Below are 20,302 nucleotides of genomic sequence, written 5' to 3'. Positions count from 1 at the left end.
TGTCACCTGACCAGGTTCATTACCCAGTACTAGATCCAGTACGACCTCCCCTCTAGTTGGCTGATCCACATACTGTGTCGGGAATCCTTCTTGGACACACATGACATCTTCTTCATTTATCCCTCTTGCAGTCAGGCAGTGCCAGTCAATATTTGGGAAATTGAAATCTCTCTAAGTAACAACCATTTTTTTTTTAAATACCATTCCAAAATCTGCCCACATATCTGCTCCTCAATGTACCAAGGGCTATTTTGGGGACTATTGACTACTCCCAAGAGTGATTGTTCCCTTCCTATTTCTGACTTCCACCCACAATGGCTCTTGTTCAATTCCTCTGCAATGTCCTCCCTTTCTGCAGCTATGATACTAGTAAAGCTATTTGGTCCTTCTTTTATATCCCCTTTTGAATAATCTAAACCCTGGTACCTACATCAATTAATCCTGTCCTTTCTTCAGCCAAATCTCTGTAACAGCCACAACATCATAATTCCATGCATGGATCCATGCTTTAAGTCAGCCATCTTCAACCTTTATTTCAGCTTTAGCCTCCCCTCAGACTCTACTCAAAGTTTATGAGCTACCTTCCCAGTTTCTTCTGTACTTTTCTTCTATCATCTACAGTAAAAAAAAAATCCAAAAGCAGAGGTTGAAAGGTTCTTGATTAGTAAGAATGTAAATGGTTACAGGCAGAAGGCAGGAGAACGGGTTGAAAGGAAAGATACATCAGCTATGATTTTAATGGTGGAGCAGACTTGATGAGCTGAATGGTCTAATTCTACTTCTATACTTGTAGAATTGACTGGCTCAAAAAGGGTAGTAGTGGAAGGGTGTTATTTGGGCTGGAGACCTGTGACCTGTAGTGTTCCATAGGGATCAGTGTTGGTATCCTTGAGGTTTGTGGTAAATATGGATGAAAAAGTCGGAGAATAGGTTAGTAAATTTTCAAAGAAAAAGATTGATGGAGTTGTGAACCAGATAAGTGTGAGGTGTTGCACTTTGGGAGGTCAAATGTATGGGGAATGTATACAGTTAATAGTAGGGCTCTTAAAGATATTGAAGTGCAGAGGGATCTGGGGTCCAGGTCTAGAGCTCATTGAGAGCAGCCACACAAGTAGATAGGGGTGGTAAAGAAGGCACGTGGAATATTTGGCTTCATTGGGTCGGAGTATAAAAGTAAAGAGGACATGTTGCAATGATACTAAACTTATATATATCCAGTTCAGGGAATTTGTCTACCTTTATTCATTGCAAGGCAGCAAGCACCTCCTTCTCCTTAAACTCCATATGTTCCATGACCCTTCTATTTGTTTCCCTTCCATCCTTATTCACACAAATACAGATGCAAAAAAAAATTGTTTAAGATTTCCTCCAATTTGCAAGGCTCCACACATAGTTGACCACTCTGAATTTCGAGGGGTCCAATTTTGTCCCTTACTATTCTTTTACCTTTAATATACTTGTAGAAACTCTTTGGATTTTCCTTCACATTATTTGCCAAAGTACCTTCACGTCTTTTTTTTGCCTTCCTAATTTCCTTCTTAAAGATTCTCTTACATTTTCTATACTCTGCAAATAGCTCATTTCCTCCTGGTTGTCTAAACCACATATATAGCCCCCTCCTTTTCTTAACCAGCTCTCCAGTATCTCTTGAAAACCAAGGCTCCCCATGCCGATTAACTTTGCCCTTATTCCTGGTAGAAACATGCGATGTCTGTACTCTCAAAATTTCATCTTGTTGGATGCACCCTGCCAGAAAATAACTTCTTCCAATTGACTCTTCTGAGATCCTTTTTCATTTCCTTAAAACTGGCCTTTCTCCAAATTCAGAACTTCAACTCAAGGACCAAACCTATCCTTCTCCATAATTAACTGCTCACCTGACCTGCCTGGTTCCCTAAAAGAATATCAAGTATTGCATCATCTCTTATGATACCTCTACATATTGAGGTAGAAAAATTTCCTATACACATTTGACAAACTCCAACCCATCCAGTCTTTTTACCGTATGAGAGTCTCAGTTTGAGTGGAAAGTTAAAATCTCCTTCTATCACAACTTTCTTTCTTACACCAGTCTGCTATCTCCTTACAGATTTCCTGCTCCATTTCTCTCGAACTATTGGGTGGTCTGTAACATGCTCATGCCCTTCCCGTTCCTTAGCTCCACCCATTATGGCCTTGTAAACAAGTCCTCAGTGCTGTCCTCTCTATGCACAGACATGATATTTTCCCTGACTAGTAATGTCACACCTCCTCCTTTCCTCCCTTGCCCTCGTTTCCATCTGAAAAAATGGAATCCAGAAACATTGAGCTGCTAATCCTGCCCTCCCCGCAACCAAGTCTCACTAATACAGTGGTTCTCAACCTTTTTCTTTCCACTCACATAAGTAATCCCTATGCCATAGGTGCTCTATGATAGTAAAGGATTGCTTAAGGTGGTCTGTGAGTGGGAAGAGAAGGTTGAGAATCACTGCTCTGGACCCAATTATTACTGAAATATTTTGCTTGAGAAAGATTGTCATTGGCCCATTTCCTTTGGAGTTATGAAACCGTGCACATAACGAGTCAATTAGATATGATTAAAACAGTGGCAAGAGGAAAGGTCAAGAACCACTGCACTAATAGCAATAATGTCATAATCCCACGTGGCCATCCTCACTCTAAGATCATCTGCCTTACCAACATACTCCTCGCATTGAAGTAGATGCACGTGAGACCACTTCTTTCTTGAACAACCCTGTCTTTACATTGCAGTCCTTGCGTGACTCATCATCTTCCACTTTACTATCTGCTCTAACACTTTCCCCTCCCCCTGCAAATCTAGTTTAACTTCCCCACCCCCCCCCCCCAACCCTGTAGCAGCACTAGCAAAACTACCCACAAGGATGTTAGTCCAGTTCATGTGCAAACCATCCCACCAGAACAGATCCCACCTTCCCTGGAAGAGTGAGAGCCCAATGATCCAGAACTGGGAGGGATCACTGTGCTGCCGCTGCATTGGGAGGGATCACTGTGCTTTCTCTTGCACTGGGAGGGATCACTGTGCTGCCCCTGCACTGGGCGGGGGGGGGGGGGATCACTGTGCTGCCCCTGCACTGGTAGGGATCACTGTGCTGCCCCTGCACTGGGAGGAATCACTGTGCTGCCTCTGCAATGGGAGGGACCACTGTGCTGCCCCTGCACTGGTAGGGATCACTGTGCTGCCCCTGCACTGGGAGGGATCACTGTGCTGCCTCTGCAATGGGAGGGATCACTGTGCTGCCTCTGCAATGGGAGGGATCACTGTGCTGCCCCTGCACTGGGAGGGATCACTGTGCTGCCCCTGCACTGGGAGGGATCACTGTGCTGCCCCTGCACTGGGAGGGATCACTGTGCTTTCTCTTGCACTGGGAGGGATTACTGTGCTGACCCTGCACTGGGAGGGATCACTGTGCTGCCCCTGCACTGGTAGGGATCACTGTGCTGCCCCTGCACTGGGAGGGATCACTGTGCTGCCCCTGCACTGGGAGGGATCACTGTGCTGCCTCAGCAATGGGAGGGATCACTGTGCTGCCCCTGCAATGGGAGGGATCACTGTGCTGCCCCTGCACTGGGAGGGATCACTGTGCTGCCCCTGCACTGGGAGGGATCACTGTGCTTTCTCTTGCACTGGGAGGGATTACTGTGCTGATCCTGCACTGGGAGGGATCACTGTGCTGCCCCTGCACTGGGAGGGATCACTGTGCTGCCTCTGCAATGGGAGGGATCACTGTGCTGCCCCTGCACTGGGAGGGATCACTGTGCTGCCCCTGCACTAGGAGGGATCACTGTGCTGCCTCTGCAATGGGAGGGATCACTGTGCTGCCCCTGCACTGGGAGGGATCACTGTGCTGCCCCTGCACTAGGAGGGATCACTGTGCTGCCTCTGCAATGGGAGGGACCACTGTGCTGCCCCTGCACTGGGAGGGATCACTGTGCTGCCCCTGCACTAGGAGGGATCACTGTGCTGCCTCTGCAATGGGAGGGATCACTGTGCTGCCTCTGCACTGGGAGGGATCACTGTGCTGCCCCTGCACTGGGAGGGATCACTGTGCTGCCCCTGCACTGGTAGGGATCACTGTGTTGCCCTTGCACTGGGAGGGATCACTGTGCTTTCTCTTGCACTGGGAGGGATTACTGTGCTGACCCTGCACTGGGAGGGATCACTGTGCTGACCCTACACTGGGAGGGATCACTGTGCTGCCTCTGCAATAGGAGGGATCACTGTGCTGCCTCTGCAATGGGAGGGATCACTGAGCTGCCCCTGCACTGGTAGGGATCACTGTGCTGCCCCGTGCACTGGGAGATATCACTGTGCTGCCCCTTGCACTGTGAGGGATCACTGTGCTGCCCCTTGCACTGGGTGGGATCACTGTGCTTTCTCTTGCACTGGGAGGGATTACTGTGCTGACCCTGCACTGGGAGGGATCACTGTGCTGCCCCTGCACTGGGAGGGATCACTGTGCTGCCCCTGCACTGGGAGGGATCACTGTGCTGCCTCTGCAATGGGAGGGATCACTGTGCTGCCCCTGCACTGGGAGGGATCACTGTGCTGCCCCTGCACAGGGAGGGATCACTGTGCTTTCTCTTGCACTGGGAGGGATTAATGTGCTGACCCTGCACTGGGAGGGATCACTGTGCTGCCCCTGCACTGGGAGGGATCACTGTGCTGCCTCTGCAATGGGAGGGACCACTGTGCTGCCTCTGCAATGGGAGGGACCACTGTGCTGCCCCTGCACTGGGAGGGATCACTGTGCTGCCCCTGCACTAGGAGGGATCACTGTGCTGCCTCTGCAATGGGAGGGATCACTGTGCTGCCTCTGCAATGGGAGGGATCACTGTGCTGCCCCTGCACTGGGAGGGATCACTGTGCTGCCCCTGCACTGGGAGGGATCACTGTGCTGTCCCTGCACTGGTAGGTATCACTGTGCTGCCCCTGCACTGGGAGGGATCACTGTGCTTTCTTTTGCACTGGGAGGGATTACTGTGCTGACCCTGCACTGGGAGGGATCACTGTGCTGACCCTGCACTGGGAGGGATCACTGTGCTGCCTCTGCAATGGGAGGGATCACTCTGCTGCCTCTGCAATTGGAGGGATCACTGTGCTGCCCCTGCACTGGTAGGGATCACTGTGCTGCCCCGTGCACTGGGAGATATCACTGTGCTGCCCCTTGCACTGGGAGGGATCACTGTGCTTCCCCTTGCACTGGGAGGGATCACTGTGCTGCCCCTGCACTGGGAGGGATCACTGTGCTTTCTCTTGCACTGGGAGGGATCACTGTGCTGCCACTGCACTGGGAGGGATCACTGTGCTGCCTCTGCAATGGGAGGGATCACTGTGCTGCCCCTGCACTGGTAGGGATCACTGTGCTGCCCCTGCACTGGGAGGGATCACTGTGCTTTCTCTTGCACTGGGAGGGATTACTGTGCTGACCCTGCACTGGGAGGGATCACTGTGCTGCCCCTGCACTGGGAGGGATCACTGTGCTGCCTCTGCAATGGGAGGGATTAATGTGCTGACCCTGCACTGGTAGGGATCACTGTGCTTCCCCTTGCACTGGGAGATATCACTGTGCTGCCCCTTGCACTGGGAGGGATCACTGTGCTGCCCCTTGCACTGGGAGGGATCACTGTGCTGCCCCTGCACTGGGAGGGATCACTGTGCTGCCCCTGCACTGGGAGGATTCTCTGAGCTTTCCCTTGCCCTGGGAGGGATCACTATGCTTTCTCTTGCACTGGTAGGGATCACTGTGCTGCCCCTGCACTGGGAGGGATCACTGTGCTGCCCCTGCACTGGGAGGGATCACTGTGCTGCGCCTGCACTGGGGGGGGGGGGTCACTGTGCTGACCCTGCACTGGTAGGGATCACTGTGCTGCCCCTGCACTGGGAGGGATCACTGTGCTGCCCCTGCACTGGTAGGATTCACTGAGCTTTCCCTTGCACTGGGAGGGATCACTGTGCTTTCTCTTGCACTGGGAGGGATCACTGTGCTTTCTCTTGTACTGGGAGGGATCACTGTGCTGCCGCTGCATTGGGAGGGATCACTGTGCGTTCTCTTGCACTGGGAGGGATTACTGTGCTGCCCCTGAACTGGGAGGGATCACTGTGCTGCCGCTGCATTGGGAGGGATCACTGTGCTGCCCCTTGCACTGGGAAGGATAACTGTGCTTTCTCTTGCACTGGGAGGGATTTACTGTGCTGCCCCTGCACTGGGAGGATTCTCTGAGCTTTCCCTTGCACTGGGAGGGATTACTGTGCTGACCCTGCACTGGGAGGGATCACTGTGCTGCCCCTGCACTGGGAGGGATCACTGTGCTGCCCCTGCACTGGGAGGGATCACTGTGCTGCCTCTGCAATGGGAGGGATCACTGTGCTGCCCCTGCACTGGTAGGGATCACTGTGCTGCCCCTGCACTGGGAGGGATCACTGTGCTGCCTCTGCAATGGGAGGGATCACTGTGCTTCCCCTGCACTGGTAGGGATCACTGTGCTTCCCCTTGCACTGGGAGATATCACTGTGCTGCCCCTTGCACTGGGAGGGATCACTGTGCTGCCCCTTGCACTGGGAGGGATCACTGTGCTGCCCCTGCACTGGGAGGGATCACTGTGCTGCCCCTGCACTGGGAGGATTCTCTGAGCTTTCCCTTGCCCTGGGAGGGATCACTATGCTTTCTCTTGCACTGGTAGGGATCACTGTGCTGCCCCTGCACTGGGAGGGATCACTGTGCTGCCCCTGCACTGGGAGGGATCACTGTGCTGCGCCTGCACTGGGGGGGGGGGTGTCACTGTGCTGACCCTGCACTGGTAGGGATCACTGTGCTGCCCCTGCACTGGGAGGGATCACTGTGCTGCCCCTGCACTGGTAGGATTCACTGAGCTTTCCCTTGCACTGGGAGGGATCACTGTGCTTTCTCTTGCACTGGGAGGGATCACTGTGCTTTCTCTTGCACTGGGAGGGATCACTGTGCTGCCGCTGCATTGGGAGGGATCACTGTGCGTTCTCTTGCACTGGGAGGGATTACTGTGCTGCCCCTGAACTGGGAGGGATCACTGTGCTGCCGCTGCATTGGGAGGGATCACTGTGCTGCCCCTTGCACTGGGAAGGATAACTGTGCTTTCTCTTGCACTGGGAGGGATTTACTGTGCTGCCCCTGCACTGGGAGGATTCTCTGAGCTTTCCCTTGCACTGGGAGGGATCACTGTGCTGCCCCTGCACTGGGAGGGGGGTCACTGTGCTGACCCTGCACTGGTAGGGATCACTGTTCTGCCCCTGCACTGGGAGGATTCTCTGAGCTTTCCCTTGCACTGGGAGGGATCACTGTGCATTCTCTTGCACTGGGAGGGGTCACTGTTCTGCCCCTGCACTGGGAGGATTCTCTGAGCTTTCCCTTGCACTGGGAGGGATCACTGTGCTTTCTCTTGCACTGGTAGGATTCATTGAGTTTTCCCTTGCACTAGTAGGGATTCACTGAGCTTCCCTTGCTCTGGGAATGATCACTGTGCTTTTCCTTGCACTGGGAGGGATAGCTATGTTTCCTACAAACCCAGCAAGCTGCTGTCATGCACAGTGATCTCATCCAGCCTTTCCCACTGTTGTTCTGGGATTAAAGCAAAGTTTCTTCCGCATTAGAAGCTGAATTTATCTTCTGCGTGCAGTGGTGTGGGCAATGCTCTGCCTTGTCATTTCCATTCTGACAGTAGAGCAAAACAGACTGGCACATTGAAGAGCACCCTGTTGAAATATTTGCCTTGCTGGTTAAAAGACGAATGAGATGGTGTCAGTGATCAGGATTTCCGATGGATGAGCTATTATCTCCCGAAAACTGAAAGCTTTTCAGGGGTAACAGTCAGTCAATATAAGGGCTTATTGAAAAGAAGTATTTCATTTTCCAGATGTTAGTGAGCTGGGATGCTCCGTACATTGTTCCTGACTGTGTTCTATGTGAGTGTCTGCTCTGTTGTTACTGTTCAATGTTTGTTTGCCACAGTCAGTCCAAACCCATCTACTCCATGGGTTATCAAGTAAGAGTGACCCAGCATTCCTTCTGTCACCAAGCACCCGTGGCTGTGGCTCCCCCCTCCCTCTTGTAAAGAACAGAATGGGCCCTCTGGGGCTTGTACCAGTGTGTTCATTAAAGCATTTGGTCACCTAAGCAGCAGAGATTTAGTTTGATCTGGGCACCATGTTCAGCACAAATAAGTGGGCTTGAGGGCCCGTTCTGTTCTCTGCGAGGAGGTCGTGGAGCCACAACCACAGGCACCTGGTGATAGAAGGAATGCTGGGTCACCCTTGCTTGATAAAGCAAAGAATAGATAGGTTTGGACAGTCTAAGGCAAACACTGAACAGTAACAACATCCTCACCCACCACCACAGCTCAACTACCTGGAGCAGCAGAGAACCAGCCCCTTCTGCCCATCATGTCCATACTGACCAGCAATTACACCAATCCCACATCCATTCTGTGCCTTTCACTTGAGGCTGTGTCAAGGCATGTAATTCCTGGATCTCACTATTGTTTGTAGATTTACTGTGCACTCTGTGACTGCCGCAAGTGGACTCGATGGGCCAAATGGTCTACTTCTGCTCCTATATCTTATGTTCTCCAGAAGTTCTTCATCAGTAGTGTGGTGTTTTGATTCATTAACCTGTGGATCCTTCCCTTCTATGTGTGGCATCCCCTTCACCCTCCCCTGGTCGTCAGTGCCCTGCAGTGATGGTTTGTAATCGGGAATTCATAGTTTTTGTCTACAATTCCTTCAACCTGTGAACACACCAAAGGGATTGCTGGGAATACTCAGCAGGTCGGTCAGTATCTGTGGAGAGGGACATGGGTTCAGTGACCTTCCATTGGAATGACCAGACCTGCTGACTGTGTCCACTTCCAGTGTCTGTCGCTGTTTGTTTTTCACCAAAGGAAAAGACTAGCTTACTTTCCTCTTGACTATCACATTAGGTCTGATCCACAACCTCCACCTTCTCAAGTGTTTGGAGTTGGACTCTTCCAACAAACAGGGATGTGCTTCAGAGGTTAGTGAAAGGGCTTTGGGATGAAGAGGATGTTTCCGGGATTGAAGTTAGAATGGGATAGCCTCAGGAGATATTCCCCTGGATCCCAGAAGGCTGAGGGAGACCTGAAGGATATATCCTGCTGTCATCCAGAAAGAGGTGACTGGCACCCATCTCCACATAGTTTTAGCACAGTACCTGCACACTGCAGGTAATATCCAGGCTACTCTGACAGCTCCTCCCTACCCAACACCTTTGTTACCACAGTAAAGGCAGCAGATGCAGGGACACCCCTACCCCAAGCCACACATCACCTGACAGAAAAATATTGCTATTTCCTCATTGCCACTGAGTCCATGTTCCCATCAGCACTTTGGAATACCATCACGTGAAGGCTTCACGCCCACCTTCTCAATGAGGAACAAACCATAGTGCTGTCCACAATGAGCACATTTTGCAAACCAATAGCCACCAACGTTGGTCTGGAGGCTGCACACAATGGGTTGGTAAATAGGATTAGTTCAGACATGACGGGCCAAAGGGCCTGTTCCTGATCTCCGACTCTCTGATTGGTGTGGACAATTTGTGCTCAATGGCCCTGTGCTTCTGTAGGATGTTTAACCATCCTGCCAAAGACTCCATGGGCATCTGTAAAGGCAGTGGCAGAGTGATCACCATCTCTTGCTGTGGGCTTTGCAATATTTAAAATTAATAGCAGTCAAAAAGCTATGAAATGGGAAGTTGGTCTGCAGTTGGATTTAATTGCACCAACTGTTTATGTCTGGAATCATGGAAGTTAATTGGACAAATTTTATTTCTGCCTTATGTTTCTAATTGTCTGTTGCCCTTGGGCTCTTCCTCCCCCTGCCCACTCCCAATAATGATGAAGTACAGTTCACAATCATATCTTCCTGAAATAATTGTATCACTGCTAAAATGTTCAAAGCTTCTTTACAGTAAAGTTCAATGCCCCAGTACTATGGCAGTCAGGATCCTGGGTCCTTGGTGATAAATGAGAAATCTACAGGTGCCAAGATCCTGCAGAAAATACAAAAGTGCTGTGGCAGCTCAGGAAGTAAAAGGCAGTCAACGTTTTGGGCCTGAGTGCTTCCTTGGGAGTACTGAAAATCAGATAGACTCTTCAGAAGGTGGGAGGTGGGTGGGAGAGGAAGGAGAGGAGCAGAGGCTAGCAGGTGAGGACGAAAGTAGGGAACGAGTCATGGATGTTGGTCTCCACTTCCAATATTTTTGAACAATTTTATATTTTAAATTTAGACATACAGCACAGTAACAGGCCATTTCAGCCCACAAGTCTGTGCTGCCCAATTATACCCAATTAACCTACACCACTGGTATGTTTCAAACGATGGGAGGAAACCGGATCCCCTGAGAAAACCCACGCAGTTACGGGGAGAACTCCTTACAGACAGCACAGGATTTGAATCCTGGTCCCAATCGCTGGTGCTGTAAGGCATTGCGCTAACCACTACGTCAACTGTGCCGCCACGTATCTCCAGATGTGGCTGAATGCCCATCTATGTGATAAATGGTCATTTGGCAGCCAGCAGCCATTCACTCTCCTAAAGGAGCCATATACATGCAGATTGCTTTCAGTTTGTGGATGTGTGTCCCAATGTGATCTCTGTGGTCCTTTATGGCAGACTATGACCTGGGGTCAGCGGTGGGGGGAGGGGGGCAGGGGGGGTGGTGCTGCTGCACTCTCTTTGGCAGACAAGGAGAATGTGCATCAGATCTTGCTCACTTCAGTGCCCCAGACACACACCTCAGCATGTGCCTCCCTCTGTGATCATTACAGTGGAACCATGAGCTGGGGTTAGCCGGGGCTGCCCTCAGTGCAAGATGCTAAGGTGTTTGTGGGGCATTGGAATGAGCAGACCATGATGCATATTTTCCTCGGCTTTCTGGGAGTTGAAACGTTTCTGAAGGTGATTGCTTCAAGGCTATGAAATATTTATTGTTTGGTGTTTGGTTTCGGTTTGGAGCTGATCAGACTGAGCAGGAAGGAGCAGGAGCAAGGGCAGAACTAATTCAGGCGTAACCTCTTCCAGAGGTAGCTCATTAAACCAGAAATCACCAAAAGAAGTCCTAATGAGGGGTTCCAACCTGAAATGCTGCTCGACCCATTGAGTTCCTCCAGCAGAGTGTGGATGTCTCCAGCTTCTAGCATCTGTAATCTCTCATGTCCTTACAGAAATAATTTTTGTCTTTTCCCAGAGTAAGAATGTGGAACGCATCTCTCCACGTCGCCTGGATCTGCCTTGGCTTGGCATCTGCTATAGTTCTGCAAGAGACAGGTAAGTCGTCAATGTTGAGCTGGGGAGATTAAGCTCTGTGAGGAGGTGTGGGTTTTGTGTATCTGACAATAATCCAGCAGGCTGTGATCCCTCAATGTGCTTCACAGTGACTCCTACACTGACCTCCACACTGACTCCCACATTAACCTCACACTGACCTTACACTGACTCCTCAGTGAACCCCACACTGAACCCCGCTCTCAGCCCATGGTGAAGCCCAGGTCTCCGGAGAAAGTGACATCCATTGAGTTGCAGTGAGGCCAACCTCCTCTGCAGACCAACAGCTCCAATCTCCTATCAAGGGGACACTGTTCTCAGACGTTGTATGTATGAGATGTCAAAATCCTGGTCTGCTCCCCTCTGAATATAAAAGTTCCGTGGCATTTCTTGCAAAGAGCAAAGAAATTCCTCCAAGTTATCTGTGTAACACTTAAACCCTTAACCCTTAAACAAAACTTAACACAAGTTTCTGAATCCTGAACCTGGCATATCGAGATTGCTGTGTACAAATCGGCTGTTTCCTTTCCTGCGTTCATGACACTTCACCACATCCTTAACTGGCTGTGATGCTGATGGAAGGGGAAGGGTGCTGTGGGAATACCAGTCCTTTCTCTCGCTTCCTCTGGGGTGGGGGGAGAGTGGTGTCCTTTTCTGATGCCTATGTTCTACTCCATCAAAATTGCACTCTTCCTAATATTGAATGTACCCACACAAGTGTTTGTGAAAAACACAATAATTCTCCCCCTCAGCTTAGACACAACATATGGAGCTTCCCAATGGGAGATTGATATTAAAGGCAATAATTCAACCATGCAAGTAATTGATTTGGCTAGAAGACAGTGTAACCTTTAAACAAAACTGATCTATTTGTTATCCAAGAATATGAGACAGACTGGAACGAGTTGGCTTTGAGTCTGCAGAGGCATTTCTAGATTGCAAGTGGCCATCCCTGTCACAACATGCACTGTGCTTTATAATGGTAAATCCCTGAAGTCAATTCTCATCTCCTACCCTGGTTTGATTTGACCAGGTTACCTCTCCATGTTGGCCCCCATGGAACCTTGCAGGTCTCCCTCAGAAAACATGGTCCTGCCAGATCGTTACATCAACCAGTTGCAGATATTGTACAAATAAAACCTTTCAGTGTGGTGAGTCACTGACAGCTATGGAGGTATTCTTGTGGAGGCACTGCTCCAGACCAACTGTGAAGAAGGGCATTGTGTACAGGAAATTCCAGAATAAGGAAGTCTAATGCCAGAGGGCAGAGGTATAAGTGAGGGAGGAAAAAAGGGACCTGAGCAGCAACCTTTTTTGCACAGAGGGTGATGAATATGTGGAACGAGCAGGAGAATGAGGGGGAATCTCATCAAAACATTTTGAATGTTGAAAGGCATGGACAAAGTAGATGTAGAAAGGTTGTTTCCCATGGTGGGAGAGTCAAGGACAAGAGGAGACAACTTCAGGATTGAAGGGGATCTGAGATGCAGAGGAATTTCTTCAGCCAGAGGGTGGTAAATCTGTGGAATTTGTTGCCACAGGCAGTTGAAGAGGCCAGGTCACTGGGTGTGTTTTAGGCAGAGATTGACAGGTTCTAGCTTAGCCAGATGATCAGAGGTTATGAGGTGAAGGCTGGGTAGTGGGGCTGAGTGGGAAAATGGATCAGCTCATGATTAAATAGTGGGGCAGACACGATGGGTTGACTAGACTATTTCTGCTCCTATGTCTTATTGGACAGCTATGGAGGGGTGGGGGGCTGCTGCAGACCAACTGTGGAGGACAGCTGTGGAGAGGCTGTGCCAGGCCAGTTGTGAAGGGACTGACCCAAGCCAGCTGTGGAGTAAGGGTGTTTGCCCCAAGCCAGGTGTGAAGGGGGGTTGCTACAGGCCAGCTGTGGAGGGGCTGTTTCAGGCCAAATGTGGAGTGAGGGGGCCTCAGCCCAGCTACGGAGGGGGGCTACCGCAGGCCAGCTGTGGAAGGGGGAGGACTGCCCCAGGCCAGCTGTGGTGATGGGAATGCTCCAGGCCAGCTGTCAATATCTACACAGTGGATATTGAGGGAATGTTGGGCTGCAGACTGAACATTTAACTGGGACATGGAGGAGGTTGGAAAGCAACTAGCTGTGGGAATGTGTGGCTTTAACTTTGACCCTGTGTTTCTGCCTCCCTTCTCCCAGCAACAGGTGATGCATCTGAGAAGGCAGTGAACATAAAGAAGGTCCAACACGAGCCAGTTCTCCGGGGATTGGCAGACTCTGCTCTGCTGCCCTGTGTTTTCTCTCTTCCCCCAAGTTCAACTGTTGCCCCTCCATTGCCCTCTGACTCCCCACGGATCAAATGGACCAAAGTCTCGAAGGAAGGCGGCAGCAGAAAGGAAGTTCTTATTGCAGTCGCCAAGAACAACACAGTGAAACTTAACCCGGCATACAAGGGCAGAGTCAGTCTGCCTGGCTACGGACTCCTCCCATACAATGCCAGCCTGGAGATTGTCTCTCTGCGAGCAAGCGACTCAGGCATGTATCAGTGCAAGGTGGTTGTAGGCATGGAAGACGAGGAGGATACCATCCCATTGCAGGTTACTGGTGAGTTTCTTGCAGCAGAGAGTCCTCCAGAGAATAAAACAGAGTCATCAAGTCACACAATGAGGAAACTGGGCCTCAGCTGACCAGAATGTCCCACCTACACTAGTCCCACATGCCTGTATTTGGCTCATATCCTTCTAAACCTATCCTATCCATGTATCCATCCAAATATTTCTTAAACATTAAAACCAGTTACCCATCAGGAACCTGTCAAATCTCTCTTCATCACCTTCAACCTATATCCTCTGGTTACCAATTACCCTACTCTGGGCAAAAGGCTCCCTGCTTTGAACTGATCTATTCCTCTCGTGATTTTGTACACCTATCTGAGATGATTCCTCATCCTTCTTCACTCCAAGGAATAAAGCCCTAGTCCGCTCCACCTCTCCCTGTAGCTCAAGCCCCTGAGATCTCACAATATCCTCATAAATTTTATCTGCACCCTCTCCAGCTTGATAAACTCTTTCTTGCAGCACAGTGACCAGAACTGAACACAATTCTCTAAATGGGCCTCGCTAACATCTTATACAACTGCAACATGTCCTCCCAGCTTCTATACTCAATACTCTGACTGATGAAGGCTAATGTGCTGAGAGCCTTTATGACCACCCTATCTACCTGTGATGCTACTTTCAATGTTCTATGTACCTATACTCCTGAATCCCTCTGCTTTACAACACTCCCATATTCCTACCATTCACTGTATAGGTAGGTCCTACCCATGTTAGACCTCCCAAAATCTATCATCTCATATTTCTTAAATTCCATCAACCGATTAAGATCCTATTGCTGTCTTCAGCAATCGTCTTCACTATCTACAGCACCAAACATTTTCATGTCATCCACAAAGTTGCAAATTATGGCAAGTACGTTTTCATCTGAACCGTTGTATGGATGGAAAACAGCAATGGACCCAGCACTGAAACCTATGGCACACCACAAGTCACAAGCTCCCAGTCCAAAAAATAACCTTCCTCTGCTTTTTTTCCATGAAGACAATTTTCCATCCATTCTGGCACACACACACACACACACACACACACACACACACACACACACACACACACACACACACACACACACACACACACACACACACACACACACACTTCCCAAAACTACAAGCCTCAGATACCAACCAACTCACAGGGGCACTCACAGGGGTTAAATTGTTCTTTTGTAACCCTGACAACCAATAACTCATGGCAACACACGGGCCACATTTGTGTGAAGAGTGTGTGTTCTGGGTAAATATCACAGAGGGAATGTACAGAATGAGGGTCTCACTGAGTTACTGATCATCCTGCAAATGCTACGAGATTGCCGTGAAGCACTGTTCAACTGCAGCCTCATTGTGCCTCTGGGTTTCCATCTGAGGCACAGGTCAGCACTTGTGCCATCAACGTCAACAACATTCACCACTGCAGTATGATTGAGATCAAACCTTTGCCGGGATAACACCAAAACCAGGGTTGTATCTGAGTATACACAGAAGGATTAAAAGTCGACTCTTGGTCATTTATTGTAACAGAGTCCTGCCAGCATACAATCCTGTCCATATCTAGTACTGCCTGTGTACAGACCTGCCAGCGTACAATCTTGTCCACATCTAGTACTGCCTGTGTACAGTCCTGCATTTGTACAGTCCTGCCTGCATACGATACCATCCACATGCGTACAGTCCTGTCTGTGTACAATCCTGTCCATATCTAGAATTGCCTGCATATAGTCCTATCTATGATTAATACTGAATGTTTTAAATTAAAATTTGTGTATTGAACTGTGTGCTTTTAATATTGCTTGCATATAGTGGAGCCTATACACAGTTTATCTGCATTTAATAATGTGTGTGTACGGCACTCCCTATGTAGGGTCCTGTCAGCAAATACTGTCTATGACTGCATCCACAGGTTTCCATTATTTTGCCTTGCTAGCTGTATGCAGAACAGTTCTGACAAAGGGTCTTTGGTCTAAAATGTGCTTTTTTTGAATATTTTATTTTAATTTTCATATACTCGTCAAACAAATATTATAATCTTTTTTAACATTCATGTAACATATAGAGTCTATATTTATCCCCCCCCCACCCAAGTACAACTGAATATATTGTCAATTAAATGACCTCGATAGCAAATCGGAAAACACCCCAGAAATTCCCCCCTCCTCTTTTCCCCCTCCCAGTTTATCTTTACTTCCCCCCCACCCCGGCACCAATAACCAAGCTATTGGTGCCAATCCCCCCACCATTTTGAATCTGAAATATTAAACGCTGATTATATTTGGGGAATACCAGGACAGCACAATTTGCATTCCCACATGTACTCTATCCACCATCAGTACATAGTGGATGCAGTGTGAATCATCTGCTAAATGCACTCGATGGTAGGCAGTACAGGATGACTTAACCAGATGCAGTCAGTACTGCAGGCAGAGCACTATACACAGGCAGTACTATATACAGACTATACTGTATTTAGATTTGTCTGCCAAGCATAGTACTTGGTTATATGAGCTTGACTTGTGTCCTGAGTTTAATACCACCTGCATAGCATCCTTGATGTGTGCAGTTCTGCTTGCGTACAGTCATGTCCATCTTTTATACTATTTCTATTTAATATCATTTCTGTGTAGTACTTCCTGGATACAGTTCTGTCTATGTGTAGTGATACACCATCAATTAACTTTAAAGAATAGAAGTTGCCCAGAACAATAGGCTTTTAATTGCTTAAAAATGTATGTACACTCATGTTGCTTAGCCCGAGTCCAGAGCTCATACTGGGGGCGGGGTCTGGGCATAATAGCCTTTATTAGGGGATTCCAAGTGGAGGATTCACTGGTACAGTCAGCACAGAGGTGGGCAGCCATACATACAGGAATGGTAACCACGTATCACCACGTGGTATAGTACATATATCTGCGTTTATACTGCCTGTATATATTCTTATCTATGTACTGTACTCTGTGAATGTGACGTTCTGCCAAAAGTCTGTCTGTTGGGGCTGTACACTTTGGAATTAAGGAGCTTTAGCGCTCGTAGATGAAGGTGCTGTTGAATCTGAGAAGATCCTGGGTGTCCTGTTCTCTTGTGGGGCTGTGCTCTCCATCTCCCTCCCTCCCTTGACCCTATTTCCCTTTGAAACCAACTCCCTCATTCCCATTTCCTCATCTCCACCCCTCATTCTTTCCTCCCTCCATTCCATCCCCCTCTCCACCCCTCGTTCTTTCCTCCTTCCATTCCATCCCCCTCACCTCCCTTCCTCCCCCTCCATGGATGCTGCATGACTCATGCTCCAGCTTCATGGTGCTCCTTGCATGTGCCCTGCACTCCTTGCACCAGTCTGAGGTGGAGATTTGTGAGAGTATATTGTGGTGCAGATGTTCCTGCAGCTGACAGACCCTAGTGACTCAGGGATATCCAGCTTTGAGCCCTCTTCCGTCCCACTGAGCATGCCAGCAGTGATGAGATGGAGGTTGTGAGGATGGGAGTGTAATCGTGGTCTGCCAGGTCTACACAGGGCTGATGAGGACAAGACCTGTGGGTTTCTCCTGCCTCAGTCCTCTAACATTGGCAGTCTTGTTGCTCATGGCAGGGCCCAGAAGTGACAGTGACTGGGATGCTGGTAGTCACGATGGGCTGAGTGGCCTCTCCAGTGGGTTGTGAGGGGATTCCAGCAGTGTTTCTCAGCTCCAAGCAGATGCAGACCCAGCCAACAGCCATTCATCACTTTCACTCACAGGAACATGGAGTTGGAATGCATTGAATACAGAAGTGTCAGAGGAACGGCCTCCTTCCCAGAACATTGCAGCTCTCTGTTCCAGTTGAACTGGACTGGTTCCAGTGGAGTCTGACAATGGGGAGAACTAACCAGCTCAGAGTCCCAATCCATATCAATGAAGTGTATGTGTATGCGTATGTGTGTGCACGTGTGTGTCTGTGTATACGTATGTGTGTGTGTTTGTGTGTGTATGTGTGTGCGCGCGCATGCTCACCTGTGTAGACATGTGTGGCTGTGTGCACATGTATTTGTATATACTTGTGTATATGTGTATATGTGAGTGCACGTGTATGTGTGTATCTGTGTATATGTGTGAGTGTTTGTCTGTGTGCGTGTGTGTTTGTCTGTGTGCGTGTGTTCGCATGCTACACCTGTGCCCATCTCCTCCCTCACCACCATATGGAACCCAAAACAGTCCTTCCAAGTGAATCTGCGGAAGTCATCTACTGCATCCGGTGTTCCCGTTGTGGCCTGGATGCAGATTGGGAGATCACTTCATCGAGCATCTCAGCTCTGTCCTATGCAATTACAGGGACCTCACAGTGGCCAACATTTTAATTCCACACACATTCCCACAGCAACACAACAATAGCCTCATGCGCTGCCAAACCAAGACTACTCGCAAATTGGAGGAACAACACTTAATATTCTGTCTGGACACTCTCCAACCAGACAACATTAATATCGACTTGTCCAGTAACCTTTAAACCCTTCCCTGAGTCTCTCTTTCCCCAATCCTTTGTCTCTTTTCCTCCAGCTCCCCACCCCCCCTTCCCTTTTGTATCCCCACCCCCCTTCCCCATTCATGTCTCTTTTACCCTATCACCCATATCCACCTATGATCAGAATCAGAATTTATTGTCATGAACCTGTCACAAAATTCATTGTCATATGGCAGCATTACAGTGCAAAACTATGATCTTTTTCCCTTGCTCCTCCCCCTTCCCCATTCTTCCTCCTCTTCTCCCACCCCCCCCCCCCCCCCCCCCAACCTTTTCATTCAGGCACCTGCAGGCATTTTGCTCATATCTTGACCAAGGGCTCAGGTTCGAACTGTTGGATGACCCTTTACTTTCTATAGATATGTCGTTGAGCTGCCAAGTTTCTCCATCCCTTTTGTGTGTTGACCTGCTTGTCCAGGCGTATCACGGCAGACATCGCCCAGCCACCCCTCCCCCTCTAACCCCCCACCACCCTCGATCTGCGGAGACTGGAGATCTTACCCGGGGAGTCACACATGTTGCCCACTTACCGTAACCTGTAGAGACTGCTACACACCATCCTGAGATTTGTTGTTCCCTCAACTTTGGATTCTCCTCCTGTTGCAGGGACCGTGTTCCATTACCGCAACAACAGGTACACGCTCACGTTTGAGAGAGCCATACAGGCCTGTCGGCAGAATTCAGCCAGGATCGCCATGCCCCAACACCTGCTTGCTGCCTTCCAGGACGGATTCAATCACTGTGATGCGGGCTGGCTCTCCGACCACACCGTCAGGTGAATTGAGGAAAATACATGCAGCACATGTGTGCACTGTGCATGTGTGCGCGCATATACACATGTATGTGTACAGACACTTGCATACACATACAAACATATGTGCAGGCACGCACACACACACACATGCCTGCACATACACACATATACACAGACACAAATGCACATGCATACACATACACATGCGTATACATACACATATACACACTGCACACAAACACTTAGATACACACATCCTCTTTCATGGACGCGCTCACACACACACACACACACACACACACACACACACACGCATGCGCTCATTCTCTTTCACAGACACGCACACACTCTCAAACACATGCACACGTACACACATATATACATACATATACACCCAGACACTAACACATGCACTCATACACTCTCACACAAACACACACACTTTCACACAGTATACACACATACTCATGCACACATACTCTCCACACATACACACTTTCAACACACACGTGCATGCGTTCTCTCACACACACATAATCTCTCTAACAAACGCACACACACTATTTACTGAACCTGCATGTTAACCTTTCGAGACTTTTTGACAAGGACACCCACTGCACACCAACACCTTCCATTTTCCACCGTTAAAATACTCTCTCTATTCTTGGCCAAAATGGCCAGGATGGCCATATTTTCCATATTATATTCGCCTCATCATCTCATCACCCATGCTCTTGACCTTTTGTCTTCGTACATTAAATATTCTCCTGATGTCTCTTATTTCAAGGGTGAAATGTTCCCTGGACACCTGCCCAGGCAGATGCCATTACCCTTCTGATTTATTCCCAGCAGGATTTTCTGAAGCAGAGGCTGTGGGGCCCAGTTGAACTCCAGTTGTAATGAGCATAAAGATCCCTGCTCCAGTACGATGCTATGGCATACTGACAATAATGACAAGTTGTCATACACATTGTATAATGTACAGATGCCCTGAAATTCTTAGGTCCTGCAGCTAAGCAGGTAACTCCATGATTGTTAGAAACAGAAGTACCTTCACAGAAATTGCTTGAGACAAAAATTGAGAACAAAGAACATTTATTATACAACAATGCAAACTTGAGAGCTTCCCCTTAC

At 49.0% G+C, this 20,302-nt stretch overlaps 1 protein-coding gene across 2 annotated transcripts in view; it reads left to right on the top strand.

Annotated features, from left to right (window-relative positions):
* Nucleotides 1-20,302, top strand: part of ncanb (neurocan b) — a 173,551-nt gene that overhangs the window by 76,885 nt on the left and 76,364 nt on the right. For both annotated transcript variants that reach the window (XM_069928553.1, XM_069928552.1), the window contains exons 4-6: nucleotides 11,259-11,338; nucleotides 13,512-13,916; nucleotides 19,021-19,189. In XM_069928553.1, the coding sequence (XP_069784654.1) occupies nucleotides 11,259-11,338; nucleotides 13,512-13,916; nucleotides 19,021-19,189 (654 nt within the window). The remainder of the gene's footprint in view (nucleotides 1-11,258; nucleotides 11,339-13,511; nucleotides 13,917-19,020; nucleotides 19,190-20,302) is intronic.

This window comes from Narcine bancroftii, chromosome 3 (assembly GCF_036971445.1).
Source record: "Narcine bancroftii isolate sNarBan1 chromosome 3, sNarBan1.hap1, whole genome shotgun sequence".
NCBI lineage: Eukaryota > Metazoa > Chordata > Chondrichthyes > Torpediniformes > Narcinidae > Narcine > Narcine bancroftii.
Note: the sequence above shows the minus strand (reverse complement) of the source record. Positions and strands in the feature narration are given on the sequence as shown.